At 47.9% G+C, this 14,680-nt stretch overlaps 5 protein-coding genes across 5 annotated transcripts; 3 read left to right on the top strand and 2 right to left on the bottom strand.

The window, feature by feature from the left end:
- The first annotated feature begins 4,237 nt into the window (after positions 1–4,237).
- On the top strand, positions 4,238–5,779 carry EDB93DRAFT_597208 (uncharacterized protein). The gene is made up of 3 exons (XM_041456806.1): positions 4,238–4,286; positions 4,346–4,894; positions 4,949–5,779. Exons 2-3 carry the CDS (start codon positions 4,675–4,677, stop codon positions 5,536–5,538), a joined length of 810 nt encoding a protein of 269 aa, XP_041305953.1. The 5' UTR covers positions 4,238–4,286; positions 4,346–4,674; the 3' UTR covers positions 5,539–5,779.
- A 293-nt stretch (positions 5,780–6,072) lies between these two features.
- On the bottom strand, positions 6,073–10,317 carry EDB93DRAFT_1252134 (uncharacterized protein; the record flags this gene model as incomplete). The annotated part of the gene is made up of 7 exons (XM_041453251.1): positions 6,073–7,727; positions 7,781–7,925; positions 7,978–8,403; positions 8,446–8,745; positions 8,801–8,908; positions 8,957–9,104; positions 9,143–10,317. The coding sequence occupies 7 exons, from the start codon at positions 10,315–10,317 to the stop codon at positions 6,073–6,075; spliced, it is 3,957 nt and encodes a 1,318-aa protein (XP_041305952.1).
- Positions 10,318–11,806: 1,489 nt separating this feature from the next.
- Positions 11,807–12,271, bottom strand: EDB93DRAFT_1241523 (histone-fold-containing protein; the record flags this gene model as incomplete). The annotated part of the gene is made up of 4 exons (XM_041451887.1): positions 11,807–11,923; positions 11,974–12,083; positions 12,136–12,193; positions 12,245–12,271. The coding sequence occupies 4 exons, from the start codon at positions 12,269–12,271 to the stop codon at positions 11,807–11,809; spliced, it is 312 nt and encodes a 103-aa protein (XP_041305951.1).
- A 278-nt stretch (positions 12,272–12,549) lies between these two features.
- EDB93DRAFT_1241522 (histone-fold-containing protein) lies at positions 12,550–13,120 on the top strand (the record flags this gene model as incomplete). Its single annotated transcript, XM_041451886.1, has 4 exons — positions 12,550–12,589; positions 12,642–12,700; positions 12,751–12,897; positions 12,950–13,120. The coding sequence occupies 4 exons, from the start codon at positions 12,550–12,552 to the stop codon at positions 13,118–13,120; spliced, it is 417 nt and encodes a 138-aa protein (XP_041305950.1).
- Positions 13,121–13,579: 459 nt separating this feature from the next.
- Positions 13,580–14,162, top strand: EDB93DRAFT_1241521 (histone 3; the record flags this gene model as incomplete). The annotated part of the gene is made up of 4 exons (XM_041451885.1): positions 13,580–13,619; positions 13,680–13,744; positions 13,793–13,939; positions 13,992–14,162. 4 exons carry the CDS (start codon positions 13,580–13,582, stop codon positions 14,160–14,162), a joined length of 423 nt encoding a protein of 140 aa, XP_041305949.1.
- Positions 14,163–14,680: the final 518 nt, after the last annotated feature.

The raw sequence follows: 14,680 nt of genomic DNA, 5'->3' as shown, positions 1-14,680 counted from the left end.
TTGGGCGAAGGGCTCAATCTTTCCTTCAATCTCGATTGACCCAGTTTCAGCCCAGCTTTTGGGAAAGCGATGGCACCTGATGGCACCCTGTACATCCGTGAGAGTTGCCCTGTGGCCACCTCATGTAGATGGCTGATTTGAAGACCCAATGCTATCTATCGAAGCTTCTCGATAGATCAGAACATCGAGGGATATTCTTGCCTTCGTTTTCGGGCATTCCATTTTAGCAGTTCCACGGTAATCGCACATAGGCAAGCTACAAACCGGTTTGCATGACATCCAACCCAATCGTGGACTAGCTTGAAATGCTCATGTCGTTGAATATCCAATCGTATCTGTGGTTTGTTGCGAATCGATATTTTCCTCCATACAATATTTCGGGACCGTGGAGAGAAGCTAAGGGGGTTGTTTCAGTGGCCGCCGCAGCTCTTGACTTCTAGACTCACTAGAAACGTCATTTCTCAACCATACTTTTTTGTTCTTGACTTTTATAAGCCACGAGCCGCATCAGAAGCAGAACTGACGGTCCATAAAACATATAGATGATGGAATTGCAGCACTAGGTCGTCAGCGTGTTGTAGTACGAGCTTCCAGTTCAGTGGCGTAAATGAGTGTTTTGATCTCCGAGGTGGAGCCATGGGCGCAAAATTAGGTGATATTCCCCACTGATTACCTGTGCTGTTCTTCGAGTCCTGGGCACGCCATCGTCCTATGGTAGTACAGATAATTCAGTAGCGATTACTGGACAAATATTCCTTTCCATAGGTTATTTCGCATGTTTGTCGTTTTAGATTCCCTTCGCGACGAAAATTTTAGCCTGAGACAACCACGTACCACGTTTGACTCGTCCATGTTCTGCCATGGCCCACTACATGACTTCGCGACGAGGAAAAATCTCCTGACCCAGAAAATAAAGGTCATAATACGAGCTTGCCACAGAGGACAAAGAAATATCACAAGGACTACCGCTCTTCGCTCGCACAAGGTGTACCTTTGTCGGCACTTGGAATGTTAGGCACGACACCGCACTGGCCACCGCTTGCATTTGGAATGTCTAGATGGCCCAATTGCCTGTTTCGCCTTTGATGTCGGACCAGTCAAACTTATTTCACACTACGATGAATTGTACTCAATACGATTTGTATGATGTTTAGGAAATGGGCAGGTCATCCTCGTTTGCTAGATGACTCCAAGATTTGGTGAGCAAAATCTGATTGGCTTGAAATCTCTGCGGTACCGAAGGATTATATCAGGTTGTCCGAGAGTAGGAACATGCCAGCACGCCATCTACACACCTAATCGTCGACGTTCGTCCTGAGATGCAGCTGGCATCAGAAGGCACTCTAACCAGGGCACCGATTCCTTGATCATCACTGCTCGTATCATTCCTGTGCGCCGACCACAAAGAAGAAGGCACGTTTCACACTTAAGGAATCGGTATATTGTCTATGCAATGGCAAAATCTTACCTTCGAATGTACAACACTCATCGTCCAGACTCCTGAGGATTACATGCCGCAGATGTCGAAGTTGCTGGGTAGAGAGTGGTTTTGTTCCGCTGGCTGAGAAGAAATCGTCTACCGGGTGCAGGTCGTAACAAGACGGCCACCTCGACACTAAAAGGCATGTGAGGCATCAAGAAACCGAGAAGTTGTATTCCCAATGAGTCTAGCTGATAGTCCTAAAAGTGGGATGGTAAGTTTTGGGGCTGTGTCTGGACGTCTGGTAGGTCAATAATTACATCTTCCATGATGTTGTCGTCATCTAAAACATACTTCCAGCCCAAAGTGACTTCATTGCTGTCAGATGACATCAAGCATTAAAGGATCCGATACCTCTCTGATACTCGGTACATCGAAGCCTCGAAGACGCACTTTCCAGCCTGTAGAGATGGAGAGTACAGCGTTTCCTACCAATCCATACTTCATACCATGCAGCATCGTCGTTTTGCTGCTATATATGACTGTTATCTCACATTCATGACACCTGTTGATTTCCCTTGCAGCGTAGCATATAGGTTGCTTCATGTAGCCCAGCTTCCTAGCGTAGCATGCAATCGGGTTTGGTCTTCCTCCTCTCGATGTCAGGGCAAATCAGCACCATAGAGATAGCAGCCCCAGTGAAGCTCCGTTCAGCGCTCACCATCGTTTTACCACGTCATCTGGTTTTATCTGCCCTCTATGCCTCCACTCTGGGCACCCGCGTTGGCCAGTATTGTACGGGGTCGAGAGTACTCGAGCATTGGATCGAGACCACGTACTGGAAAGACGTCGCGATGCATACATCATGGCCTTGGTAAGTGAACCTCGTATTCATGACCTGAAATTGAGTTCCACCACGTCAGGAACTCCCATTTCATTGAGGAAGATTGGCTCACCCCGATCCTGTGAATTTGTATCTCCGCGACCCCACTGCAAGATGCTGGACATTCTTCTACGAGATGTGCACCCCCAACTTGGCAGAAGCTTGTTTGAAGACCTTTAACGGCGATCTACGGTTTTACAGCAGCATGTGAACCACATTCGGACGCGACGCCAAGGTCAAGGTGCGTGAAAAAAAAAAAAAAGAATGGCCGCTGGCTAACATGCCACAACATTCTTTTAATCGTCTGTGCCCTAACGCTCCCACCAACATCACATCCATGGATACGCTATGAAGGACACAATTCAGGGAGCTAGGACCTGTGACTAGTAGGTTTTTGTCGCAGACCCCCAGTCTGTTCCGGTTAGCGAGGCTCAACGCATGCTTTGTGTCGATCGACTTTTCTCTTTTTGTTGTTCTCGACTCCAATCTGTCTCCGTTGGGACATTGTACCCAACGTAGGACAGTACAACCTTTTTCTTACCATCGTGTCCCAAGTCAAAGATCTAATCCTCTAATTTTCCACCAGCGACCTTCTCTTTAACTCGGTCGAGGATCCTGGATCAATATTTAGTTTGGGTTCTTTGAGTAAGTGGGAATTCGTAGAGGTTATTTGGGATGGGGAGCCAGCGTTCTTTTCAGGAAAATAATGGATCCTATTAGCATAAGTTCCTCGTTAGCAAATCGAAGGAGTGGTTGGAGAGCATCATGGATTTGGTCCGATCAGTAAGCCCACATTGTTTCTCTATGCATCGTATGTCAGCTCTGTAGTAGCGTCCGGATTACCGGCACATCATGGTGTGGCACACGAACATGTGATGCACGCAGATGGTTTGCGGAGCAGATGGTTGGAGCACAAAGATCACCATAGCTCGCTTTCTTTTGTTTCACTCCTTCCACAATCCGTCCGTGGAGCGAATTAATTTTTATCCCAGGCATGACAAACAAAGTTACCTCATCGAGAACAAAGTGCACAAGCCCAATTGCGCCCTGTGTGCTCATTTGAGACCTAGAGCACTATAGCCGCTTGCTGAGTCACCAGTATCATTCGGTGACGTACCAGTACTAGTACTGACGATACTCCATTTATGAAAATGCTTGGTCCATGGCTAGAATGTGGATTTAAAGTCAAAAGTCGACTCAAGATTCGGAACGAGGAAGAGGACAGCGGAATCCCTTTGTCCTGCATGCCCTCCATTGCGACATACGGCGGTACCGTCAACGAACATAACTAAGGTCCCGGATCGTGCTGTATCTAGGCCGAAGTGCAGTTCACCGGCAAAAGCTGCCCCTGAACGTTGCCACCTGCTAAGAGCTGGATGCCCAAAGTACTTTTGTCCTGCGTTATCGACAAGAAGAGGCTGCAACACGACTCGGTGGCATGTCCCCTTCCCAAGCCAAGCAGTGGTTTTCAAAGTCGACAGCACAAGCTCCGTAAATATCCTCTCAGGCGCAAGGTCGCCTAAAATAAAGCCTTGTGCAAACGTGCATTCACTCATCTTCACTGCTCAGGGCGATGCACACTAAGCGAAGCACGAGCCGCTCAACGTCACGCATACACCCGGCTTTACGTTCACCGTGTCCAGCTTCTACTTTCGCATGTACTTATGTCTCTAGACATAAGTAACAAGGCGAGGCAGCCTTGGGATCGCTATTTTCGGACTGTTTTGCTGTGCCACAGTTGAGTTATAATAAACGCGTTTTCCATGATGGTATATCCTACTGGGCTGGGCTGTTCTAATTTTCCAACGAGTTTGGTATGACTGCGCCCAAGCTCAATTATACTGACGTTTGGTTCAGGGTTAAACGTAATATGCATGCAACAAGCATGCCTTGAAAATTTATGCTCTAACGGGCCTCGCCAAAAAAAAAAAGCATTGAAACAGCACGGTTGACATATAACCTGCTATTGCTAATATATAGGGTGTAAGTGCATCATGAATGCAGAAGGCATCATTACGTTCGGTACTTATTTTGATCGACAGTATTCACACATTCCATGTTCGGGTATCAAGATATCCATATGGAACAAATGCACGACTCGCAACAAGGTCTTTATAACTAGACCGAGCCATGCTTCAACCATCCCCACCATCCACGTCCAGTGGTACCCTCAAGATAGCTGATTCGGAGTCCGACAGGCACAGGGCTCATCTGGGCTACGCAGACGTGCTAACACCGTTATTACGATGAAAAGCGAAATGCTATCGTGTCTGCCATCTCCTCATCATAACCCCAACGAACTGGCCACCGAGCTCCATCGGCCAAGTGGCTCGTACCAAAGTGAGCTTGGCATGCTCAAGCAGTGCATGAGATGGCACAGGACAAGCCACAAGTAAACGACAAGGTCCCAGAGATGATCTGGGTCCATCAAGTTGAAGACACATCTACAGCAAAACTCAGAAAGGGGCTAGATATCGACGACCTTGTGCGATGCCCACGCATCTTGAACATCCACGTATCTTGGAAATTCCAGCCGATCACGAATCTGAGCGGGAAAGATTTTGAGCGCGTATGGTGGATAGTGATAATCTGTAGGTGTCGTTCCTTATACGCTCACGATTGTCTGTCATTGACCGCGAAAACAGATCATCGCATCCTCTGGATCAACGGCATCCATCAGTATGACGTCAGCCCAAGTAATCTCATGGTTTACCAGACCCTGAACGGTTTAATGATGGGTGTCGTCATCGACTGCGACTTGTCATTGCCTGAAAATGAGTCCGGCGGTCACCAGCGTATAGGAATGGTACCATTCATGGCGATCGACCTTATCACAAAGAAACCCATCGAGTCTAAGGACAAAACAGAGCCCTTGTACTCGCACATTACTGAATCGTTCTTCTGGGTTTTCGTCTGGGTCCGTGTCCAGTATGAGGATGGAAAGCTCAGCAAAGAGAGACCGCTCGATTGCTGGCTCATAGGGGATGCTTTTAGTTGCAAGAAGGTTAAATCTAACCTCTTAAAGTTGTCAATGGAAAACAGGATAAGTGCCCCTTCGCCGCCCCAACCTTGCTGGGAGCTCGATCAATTTGTCCTTACCTTAATCGCCTCGTGTTACGTGGCAGATCGCGATCCCATGATGGAAAGGCCATGTATATTTCGTAGATGGTTTAGCACGCAGCTACCATCATCAATAGGGTCTGTTATACACTCGCCAAAAAGCACATGCTCTTGACCCCATACCATTTTATTGCACGTGCTACGTTGCACTGCTCTATGACCCTAACTTACGGTTTGCATCTATCTGATAAGTACTAGTAGTACATTATAGCCTGTTGGTAACAGATGTAGTTATCTTTGTTGTTTTATTGTTAGAGTGAAGATTGAATTATTGGCGTCGGACGTTGTTCGCCTCTATCCTCGTACAGCAGTTCGTGTTGTATACTACCGTACTACGAGTCAGACATCAATAACGGGTCCACAGATCAGGTGTTTTAGTGGGTATGGCGCCTCGCCGTCCTCCAGGACGGAATAGGTAAATCCGAACAAGCGTCAAGTCCCACACTGCTTAACTGCGTACATAAAGTATTTCCTCTGGGTGAATATCTTTAACTACAGGTGCAACTCCCGTACCACTAACATATCTACTAGGACTGATATTGTCAGTTGCTAGCAGATTATATCGTTCCACCAAAAAAAAAAAACAATGCGGGTATCATCATCAAGCACAAACGAATACCAGTCAGAGTTGCCTGGCCTTAAAATACAGCTAGACTATTTCTACAGTACCAGTGTTCATGTTATTAACCGAAGCAATGTTTTTGACTTCTGCGATGATATTATGGTCTGATGCGATCCTCTTGTATTCTCTGGCACGCTGCTGCGCTAGCAAAAATGCGTCGAAAGGCTGTCCGATGCAAACCAGCAACCGCAACGCTCGCTCTTCTTCATCAACAGGCGAACCGCTAGGTAACTTGTCAAAGTCGTTCATTTGGGAGTCGACCATCGGGGACCCGAGCTCGGGTCCTATGCTCTCTGTATCATCTTCGAACTTAGGCTGCTCTGCGAAGTCAGGCACCCCGAGAAGACGCCGATCCCATGGTCGGACAAGTAAGAACGTCTGCTGAATGGGCTTTTCCCGTGAGAACTGAACTAGGGTCTCTTCAGTGGTGATTAGCAGGTCGTGGAGCCCGTCTGCCTTGATTGCATACGTGATGGGAGGCCCCTGGGCTAGACCGCGCCTCCGTCTGACTTCCGTCACACGGAATGACATGCAAGGCAGATCAAGTCTGCAGTTTGCAAAACGAGGAGCTCTCAGTTGTTCAAGCTGGTCATAAAATTTCAATGCTAGATCTGTAGGCACGGTTTGTCGTAGCGAAGTGACTTGTGTATGGATATGGTCCTCGGACAGAGATGAAAGGGCGCGTGGAGGAGTGCTATAAGAGGTGACATGAGCTGGAAGACAGCTATTGAACTCGGAAGGTTGTCCGATCCAGTCGAGGACAGTGATGTCACCCGACCGAGCCACGATCTCCTGCAGGAGCCGCCCAAGCGCGTTCTGCTTCATCTCGCCATAAATGACAGGTAGGGTGATGCCGAAGATGCCAAATAATGAATATGCAACGTCTTCCTGCACAGTGGTGACGCGCTTCGACGTCCATTGCAGTTTCTCTCGGGCGCCTCTCAGCCCTGGACGGAAGGTAACCAGGGCCCGTGCATCTATGCCCGTCGCATCCTCCAACTCCTTCATGATTGCAGGGGATTCTTTGTGGTTGGGAGAGCGATCGTTGAGATATAACGACCAGTCCTTCTGATAGAAGATCACAACTTTCGGAGCGACAAATTCTGGAAAAGTCCATCCTCGCTTGTTCCAGACACTCTTCGCCAGTGCACCGGGTTGGGATGAAGGAGGAACATCGCATAGGTAGACGATGGTAAGCGCTGAGTGGCGGTACCAGACGAACATGGAGTTGACTGATTCTTGAACCTCGGTATTGCTCTTCTTGTCGATGCAGCATGTGTCCATCCACGCCCAGCGATACCCAGCATTGCGAGCGACTTTGCAAAACGACTGCAGTTTTGTGATGCCATCAAATCCCTTCAACTCGCGCACATCTTTATTCTGGATGTCGTGCAGTAGCACCTCCGTCTCTTCCCATCTGTGTGATAGCAGGACGCAGCGGAAGTACTTCGCTACCACATTCTTGATGCGGTCCATTTGGAGGTCTGAATGTTTCGGTGTGAATGACAAAAACTCCTTATACTGTACACTCGTCTTGAAGGAGTTTAACTGTGCCGCTCTATCACACAAACGACCCGTGGAGGTATTGATTAGACGTAGTGGAACGCATTCCAGTTCAACCCACACAGCTCTTTGAATAGCGTCTTCTACTTCGGATGGACAGACATACTGTTGACGCAGATCTACAGAACGAGACAGGTATTTTAAGATTATGCAGGGGTGTTGCATAGCTTACCTCGTATCTGCGGGTCGGGAGACTCGTCCAACTTGGACAACATGATTTTAAAGGCATTGATAGCTTCGTCATAACGTTCTGCGCCACGTAGAGCTGTATGCGTCAATTGGTATCCAACGTGAGACGAAGGATTGAGTTCGGTGACCTGTGTATCGCCGCAATGAGCATAGGCGAAAAAACAATGGATGTCATTGCACCTTATGCGCATCCAGGAGGGCATCCTCCCATAGCATTTGTCCTAACTTTGCCCTGCTGCGATTGGCGAAGACAACATCGGATACAGAACCCAGGTAGATCGCCGCCGAGTATAGGTCATAAGCCCTATCATACCGATGTGCAGCAAGGGCAGTATCTCCGTTGGTAAGACAGAGTGTGCCGCATACTTCCGTAAAAGCTGAATGAAATGGGGTGAGACCTGTAGCCTGCATGACATTACAAACTCCAGACTTGCTGTTAGACCATTCAAGGCAGCTGGCCTTCGTTGCTTCGTCGATATTGTACATCATGTACCGAAATGATTTCACGGCATCTGGAAGTTTACCTGCCTGAAAGAGTGCATGACAACGTTTCTGGTGTGCAGTGAGCCGCAAAGATTTGAGATCCCACCCGAAGAGCTGAACAAGCTACTTGGTTATGAAAAGTGTTTCAGACGTGTATCAACGTACCACCACGAAGTCCTCGTAAATTTCATGAATGTCCGGCTTTGATGATATCTTTTCATTCTCTTGCTTCTGAGTCGAGGCCTCATGAATGTCCGGTTTCGATGATATTTTTTTATTTTCTTGATTCTGAGTGGAGTCCTCTAGGGTAATTCCATGAAAGACTGGGGATGCGACTCTGACAGTGAGATCCTTCACTTTCGACGATAAAGCGCCGGAGTCGAGAGCGGCAGTGAAATAGTCAGCGGCTTCCTCGTGACGTGCGTCATCCAAGGCTTTGAGTCCGAGTTGAACGCGTAAATATGCCTAATGTGCGAGTTGAGAAGATTGGCGTTGATGACCGAGCGTAGATGCCACTTACTTGCACGACAAGACACGCGAGAGTATCAGCATTCGGACAACCGGCAGCGAGTTCTTTAAGGAGCACGTTTGCTTCTTCTTGTTGATTCGCATTGAAGAGCGCGATGGCCTGAGAGAAACGATGAGGTGGATACTATGCGACCCAAATGTAACATACTTTGATCAAGAGCAATAAATGGAGGATTTGTGGATCTCGGTCCGTGTACATTGATGCAACATCAAATGCTGCCCTCGCATCTGGGACACGGCCATTTCCGCAGAGGGCGATACCCTTGGAGATATAGCCCGTCAATGAGGGCTGAATGCTGATTGACTTTGTCACCGCTGAGTTAGTCTTTCGTACTAAGGGGGAAATGATGGGTCGGTGAATCTCACTTTGATTGCGTCCCGAAGGGCGAGGTACCAGTTGCGTTTTCGCGCTAAAACGAATGAGCGATGGGCGTAGGAAATATGATTATTGGGATTGGTGTCGATATCTTGGGTGAGTAGAGCTTCGGCAGTAGATAAATCCCCTTCTATGCATGCATCGTGGGCTGCTGTGATGGATATGATCTGCACAAGATATGTTCGAATTGTGCTATATGAGTCGGGAGGGAAACATGCCTTCAGATGAATATTGTGGGGTACTGCCCACTCCGAGATTATCCTATCGTAACCTCCGCTGAGGATGCGATTGCCGTCCACGGAAAAAGTGATACATTGGGTCCAGGAGTGCTGCGTCCAGGAGTGCTTGAAGATGGTAATGGTATGTCCATCTGAGAGCTGCCAGAGACGGATATGGCGGTCACCAGATGCGGAGGCGACGAGTTTTCCAGCAGGATGAATGGCAATGGCATTGATTTGGCTAGTGTGCCCTGTCCAGGGATCACCGACTTGCTTCCACGTTGTCGTGTCCCATTCGCGCATGGTAGCATCGCCCGAACTGCCACCTGTGAGAAGGCGTGTGCCATCAGGCGTCCACGCAAGTGACAAGGCCAATTCTGTGTGAGCCTTGAAGGACGCGACGCGTTCCCTCGTGCTTGAATTGTAGATTTCGACATTGTCATATGTTGCAACGGCAAGAAATTCTCCAGATGGTGAATACCGCATGCAATTGACATTTCTACCACACTGTATTGGATTTCCTTGCTGCTCCCAGGTTTTGGTATTCCACAGTTTCATCATTCTGTCACATGAACTTCCAGTGATCAGCACTGTTCCATCGGGAGAAAAATCCAGCGATGTGATCCCCTTGGAGTGGGCTTCGATGGGTTGGGTGAGTGGTTTTCCAGTTTCTCCGTGCCAAACAATGACCTCTCCATCTTCACCACCGCTTGATATCAATTGTCCATCTCGTGATACTGCCAATCTCAACACCCCACTGCGGTGCCCTTCCATATGCTTCAAAACAACACCTGTCTTCAAGTCCCACAGACGAAGTGTCTTGTCCTCCGAACCCGTAACCATCCGTCGTTTATCAGGGAAAATTGCGACTGCATTTACGCCTCCTTTATGGCCAGGGAACTGTCGCAAGGGCATGGTAATCGAGAGATTCGACATTTTACTGGAGGCTGATGGTGCTGAGCACGTTCGAGGTGGACTTTAGAGGAATTGTGTCTTTCTCTAAGCAGCAGAGGTGCATGTATTGTGCGTTTTATGATGCTTCACTATCTCAACCTCGTTTCAACAGACGCCCAGGACACTAGTAAGGCTATTCATCTCCACGCCCCTATTATCATACCCACTGTCCTCGACAGTATGTCCCCCGGCGCACCTCTGCGGTACATACATGCATACTATTCTTGTCTTCAAAGCCTCTAGAGTGTATCCCGTTGCAGCAAATCGTGATCTATCCTGCATACTTTTTTTTGTGTCCAACAGCTTCTTCAGCATATCAGCATGTCACTCCTTCGAATCCATGCATCGAGCTTACTGCAATATCACCCCTCATCCGATGATCCCGCCGACTTCCAAGTTCTGTGTGTTCCGCAAGGAATTTGTCCATTCTCGCGTCTAAAACTCGTCACCAATTTTGTCACGTAGGAGCGCTCTTCTTCTAGCTAGCCGCAATGTTGGGACAAGCCTTCTTGAGCCATTCGGTATGGGGGTGCTGAAGTGTCGCTTCAAGGTCACTCGTACGGTCGTGATCGCGCGAGGTATTGACGAGGAAATAAGTGCGTTGCTGGTAATATTCTTAAATCAGATTCTGAGTAACCAAACATTTGAAGGGTGGGTCTTTCCCAAAATGCCAAAATGATGGAAAAAGTGGGTTTACTTTGCTTGTCTTCTTCCCGCCATCACCACCCACATCCAAATGAAATATCAGGTTTCTCCCGTCTTCTTACTCACAACTATAGCTTCTTGCACCTCCCGATATCGAGACTATGGTCGAGTGGCTCTACAACAGCCTCATATAACCCAGGTCGGAGGTACGAAATAACACAAGGCGCATCTTGGCATCTACCACAGCCGTACAGGTCTACACTTCAGCTGAGTCATGGAGAGTACTGATAGTAGGAAAGGTAGGATGAATGGAGCCGCCATAATGGGAGGTAAAGCTTGAAGATGCTCTAGAGAGAATAGTAGCGGGTGTGGGCGTTGATATTTGTTAGAACTAACAAAATTAACCATGCGCCATGTTGGACTAGCAAGCGACATCACTCGCCTCCTCTTGTCCCAAACTACAGTTCCATATCACCTTTTTCCGTTGAACCAGCAGAGGCGCGGGTGAGCACGAAAGGTCCTCATTGTACGAGTTTTTTCAATCTGGACGGGGAGTTGGTATTTCTTAGATGCGCAGCGGCGCTGCTTCGGAAACCAATGTGGGATGGACTCGTGCATTGAAACTCCATCAGAAGGCTCGTATGTTCTGGAAGCGATAATCAAGTACACTGTACCCCCGGACCTCCTCATGTATGTACAAAGTAGCGGAGTGTTTCAAATATCTTGTATCTCAGGTGCATAAGATAAGGAAATGCGATTATAATAATACATATAGAATACAACATGGTGATAAAATCCTCAAGCATCATGCTCCGAAACCATACAGAGTACGCCCTGACCGCTTCAGAGCGTAAACCACATCAAGTGCAGTGACAGTTTTCCGCTTTGCATGCTCAGTGTATGTTACCGAGTCACGAATGACCTACAAACCATGAGCATGCATACTTAAATTCAACAAGTACGTGTACGCACGTTTTCAAGGAAGATCTTCAGGACACCACGGGTCTCCTCGTAGATGAGACCAGAGATACGCTTGACACCACCACGACGGGCAAGACGACGGATAGCAGGCTTTGTTATACCTGGACACCAGTTAAACAAAAAGACAAGGGCAACAATTGCCAAATGACCCACCCTGAATGTTGTCACGAAGAATCTTGCGATGACGCTTGGCACCGCCCTTTCCGAGACCCTTGAAGATATGTCAGACTAGAACCAAAACAACACTAACTCTGGAGCTCACCTTGCCACCTTTTCCACGGCCAGACATTGTATATATTGAGTTAAAAGTGAAGTGTTGTGAAGTGTGTGAGTTCGCTGTGCTGCGACGTGGAAGATACAGGAGTACCGCAATCAACTGCGAATTGAGTTATATACCATAGTGTGTGGCTGTGCTGAATTGCTACATGTGGGATGTTGATTGGTGCACGCGCAGCACGTGATGTGACGCGACGCGCCTGTATATAGCCCACGGCAGAAGGCACATGCCTTTCCCATACCAACATCCACTTGTCAATTCTTTGTGCAATTATCCTTTCTGATTAAACAATGGCTCGCACTAAGCAAACTGCTCGCAAATCCACTGGTGGTAAGTAATCTTGTTGCCGATGGGTCTAGAACTCGAGCTCATTAATTATCAGGCAAGGCCCCTCGTAAACAATTGGCCGCCAAGTCTGCAGCCCGGAAGACCGCACAGGCAGTGTGTACGATCTTTTAGCTATTTGAACTTTGCTCATGATAGTTATTCAGAGCACTGGCGGTGTCAAGAAGCCCCATCGATTCCGTCCTGGTACCGTCGCTCTTCGTGAAATTCGTCGGTACCAGAAATCAACAGAGCTGCTCATCCGCAAGCTCCCCTTCCAACGACTTGTTCGTGAAATTGCGCAGGATTTCAAGGTTAGTTGCCTTGTATATCTCAACTGCATTCATGTCTCATCGCTTTTACCAGACCGACCTGCGCTTCCAATCATCTGCCGTGATGGCTCTCCAAGAAGCCGCTGAAGCATACCTCGTCTCATTGTTTGAGGACACCAACTTGGCTGCTATTCACGCCAAGCGCGTTACTATTCAACCGAAAGACTTGGCTCTTGCACGGCGGTTACGTGGGGAGCGTTCATAGACCTGACATCTTGTTATTCGTATTTGTGGTGTATCTTATTGTATTTCTATCTATTTCACTTTTGACGCCTCGACGTGTCCTTATTTGCAGCATTATTGACCTCTGGTATAAGTTTGTGCGTGGTTAGAGTTACCGCCGGGAGATTTCAGTAAGGTCACGATGTGTTGGACCAAAACAAGTATGTTGACTTCGGATGTTTAAGCTATGTCTCAAAGTACATTCATAAAGGGATAGGTAAAGAAGTCCATGTTTTCGGACAATGGGAGATGAAGTCAATAAAAGTCATCCACACCAGAAACAATGAGAACTCGTAGACCAATCGTAGACCTTAAACAAGACTCGGACCACACGTGACCCCGCGAGGTCCTATAAAGCAGTTCCACCTCAAAGACATTGTGCCCAAGACACAACCCAACCAAGCGTCTACACTCTTGGCCATCAATACTGTTCTTTCTATCAATGGCCCGCACCAAGCAAACTGCCCGCAAAAGCACAGGCGGTAAGTTGCTGTAGCTTTTCCAGTCCGCTACCACCTCGGACTATGCTGATTCACAACCAGGTAAGGCTCCTCGAAAACAGCTCGCAGTGAAATCGGGAAAAAAGGCTCCCATACATGCACATACGGTATGTTTGTGCATTTCTTTCTACACCCATCTAACCTCCTTCCCTCAGGTAACCGGAGGTGTCAAGAAGCCACATCGTTTCCATCCTGGCACGGTAGCCCTTCGCGAAATTCGCCGCTACCAAAAGTCGACGGAGTTACTCATCCGCAAGCTTCCTTTCCAACGTCTCGTCCGCGAAATTGCACAAGATTTTAAGGTCAGGGAATTTACATCAATGTCATTAAAGTCATTTGACATTTATGCCGCAGACTGACCTCCGATTCCAATCATCGGCCGTAATGGCGCTGCAAGAAGCAGCCGAGGCGTACCTTGTGTCATTGTTCGAGGACACCAACTTGGCCGCTATCCATGCCAAACGTGTGACTATTCAACCAAAGGACCTTGCTCTTGCCAGACGGCTGCGCGGCGAACGTTCGTAGAAAGTTTTTATTCAATATCCATCAATCCTCTTTCCTGCGGCAGTTCGACTTGTCGTCTCTGGTTATATCTGTTCATTCTTAATTTTGCATTTGAGTTTGGCTTGGAGTATGTATGAATTCCTATAATGAGTAGCAGAAATTAGACTTGTCACCTCTTGCTCTCGAGTCTTGTGTGACCCGGCTTTCTAAGATTGTGTATGTTTTCCAGCTGTGCGGTCTTGCATCACTTCACATCTATGAAGTGGTAGTTCTGACCCCACCTAAAGTCGTGACTATCACACGCACCACTGACAGCAGGCAGGCAATCATTAACCAGCGTCAATAGCGACAGAAAAACAAATTGTGCTAGTACCAGCGGTGCGTAGGTCCAGGTACTAAAGCATGGTTTGACCTTCAATCAAGCTCGTTACTAACTTACCAGCCGGACTTCAGCACACACGCATCCAGTGTTGTCCGCCTTGCCAAATTCGTTTATGCCAAATGTCGGCCAGTAAATTTCCTTTATAATGCCACGTTTG

The sequence above is a fragment of the Suillus bovinus genome, assembly GCF_016758785.1.
Source record: "Suillus bovinus strain UH-Sbo-P2 chromosome Unknown EDB93scaffold_43, whole genome shotgun sequence".
Classification (NCBI taxonomy): Eukaryota; Fungi; Basidiomycota; class Agaricomycetes; order Boletales; family Suillaceae; genus Suillus; species Suillus bovinus.
The sequence above is the reverse complement of the archived record's forward strand: the minus strand, read 5'-3'. Positions and strand labels throughout refer to the sequence as shown.

What these genes read in the sequence shown, in the direction of transcription:
- EDB93DRAFT_597208 (XM_041456806.1), top strand. Translation starts at nt 4,675, where the DNA reads ATGGCACAGGACAAGCCACAAGTAAACGACAAGGTCCCAGAGATGATC. An exon ending in ATGGTGGATAGTGATAATCT is followed by an intron (nt 4,895 to 4,948) that starts GTAGGTGTCGTT and finishes CCGCGAAAACAG; the next exon opens with ATCATCGCATCCTCTGGATC.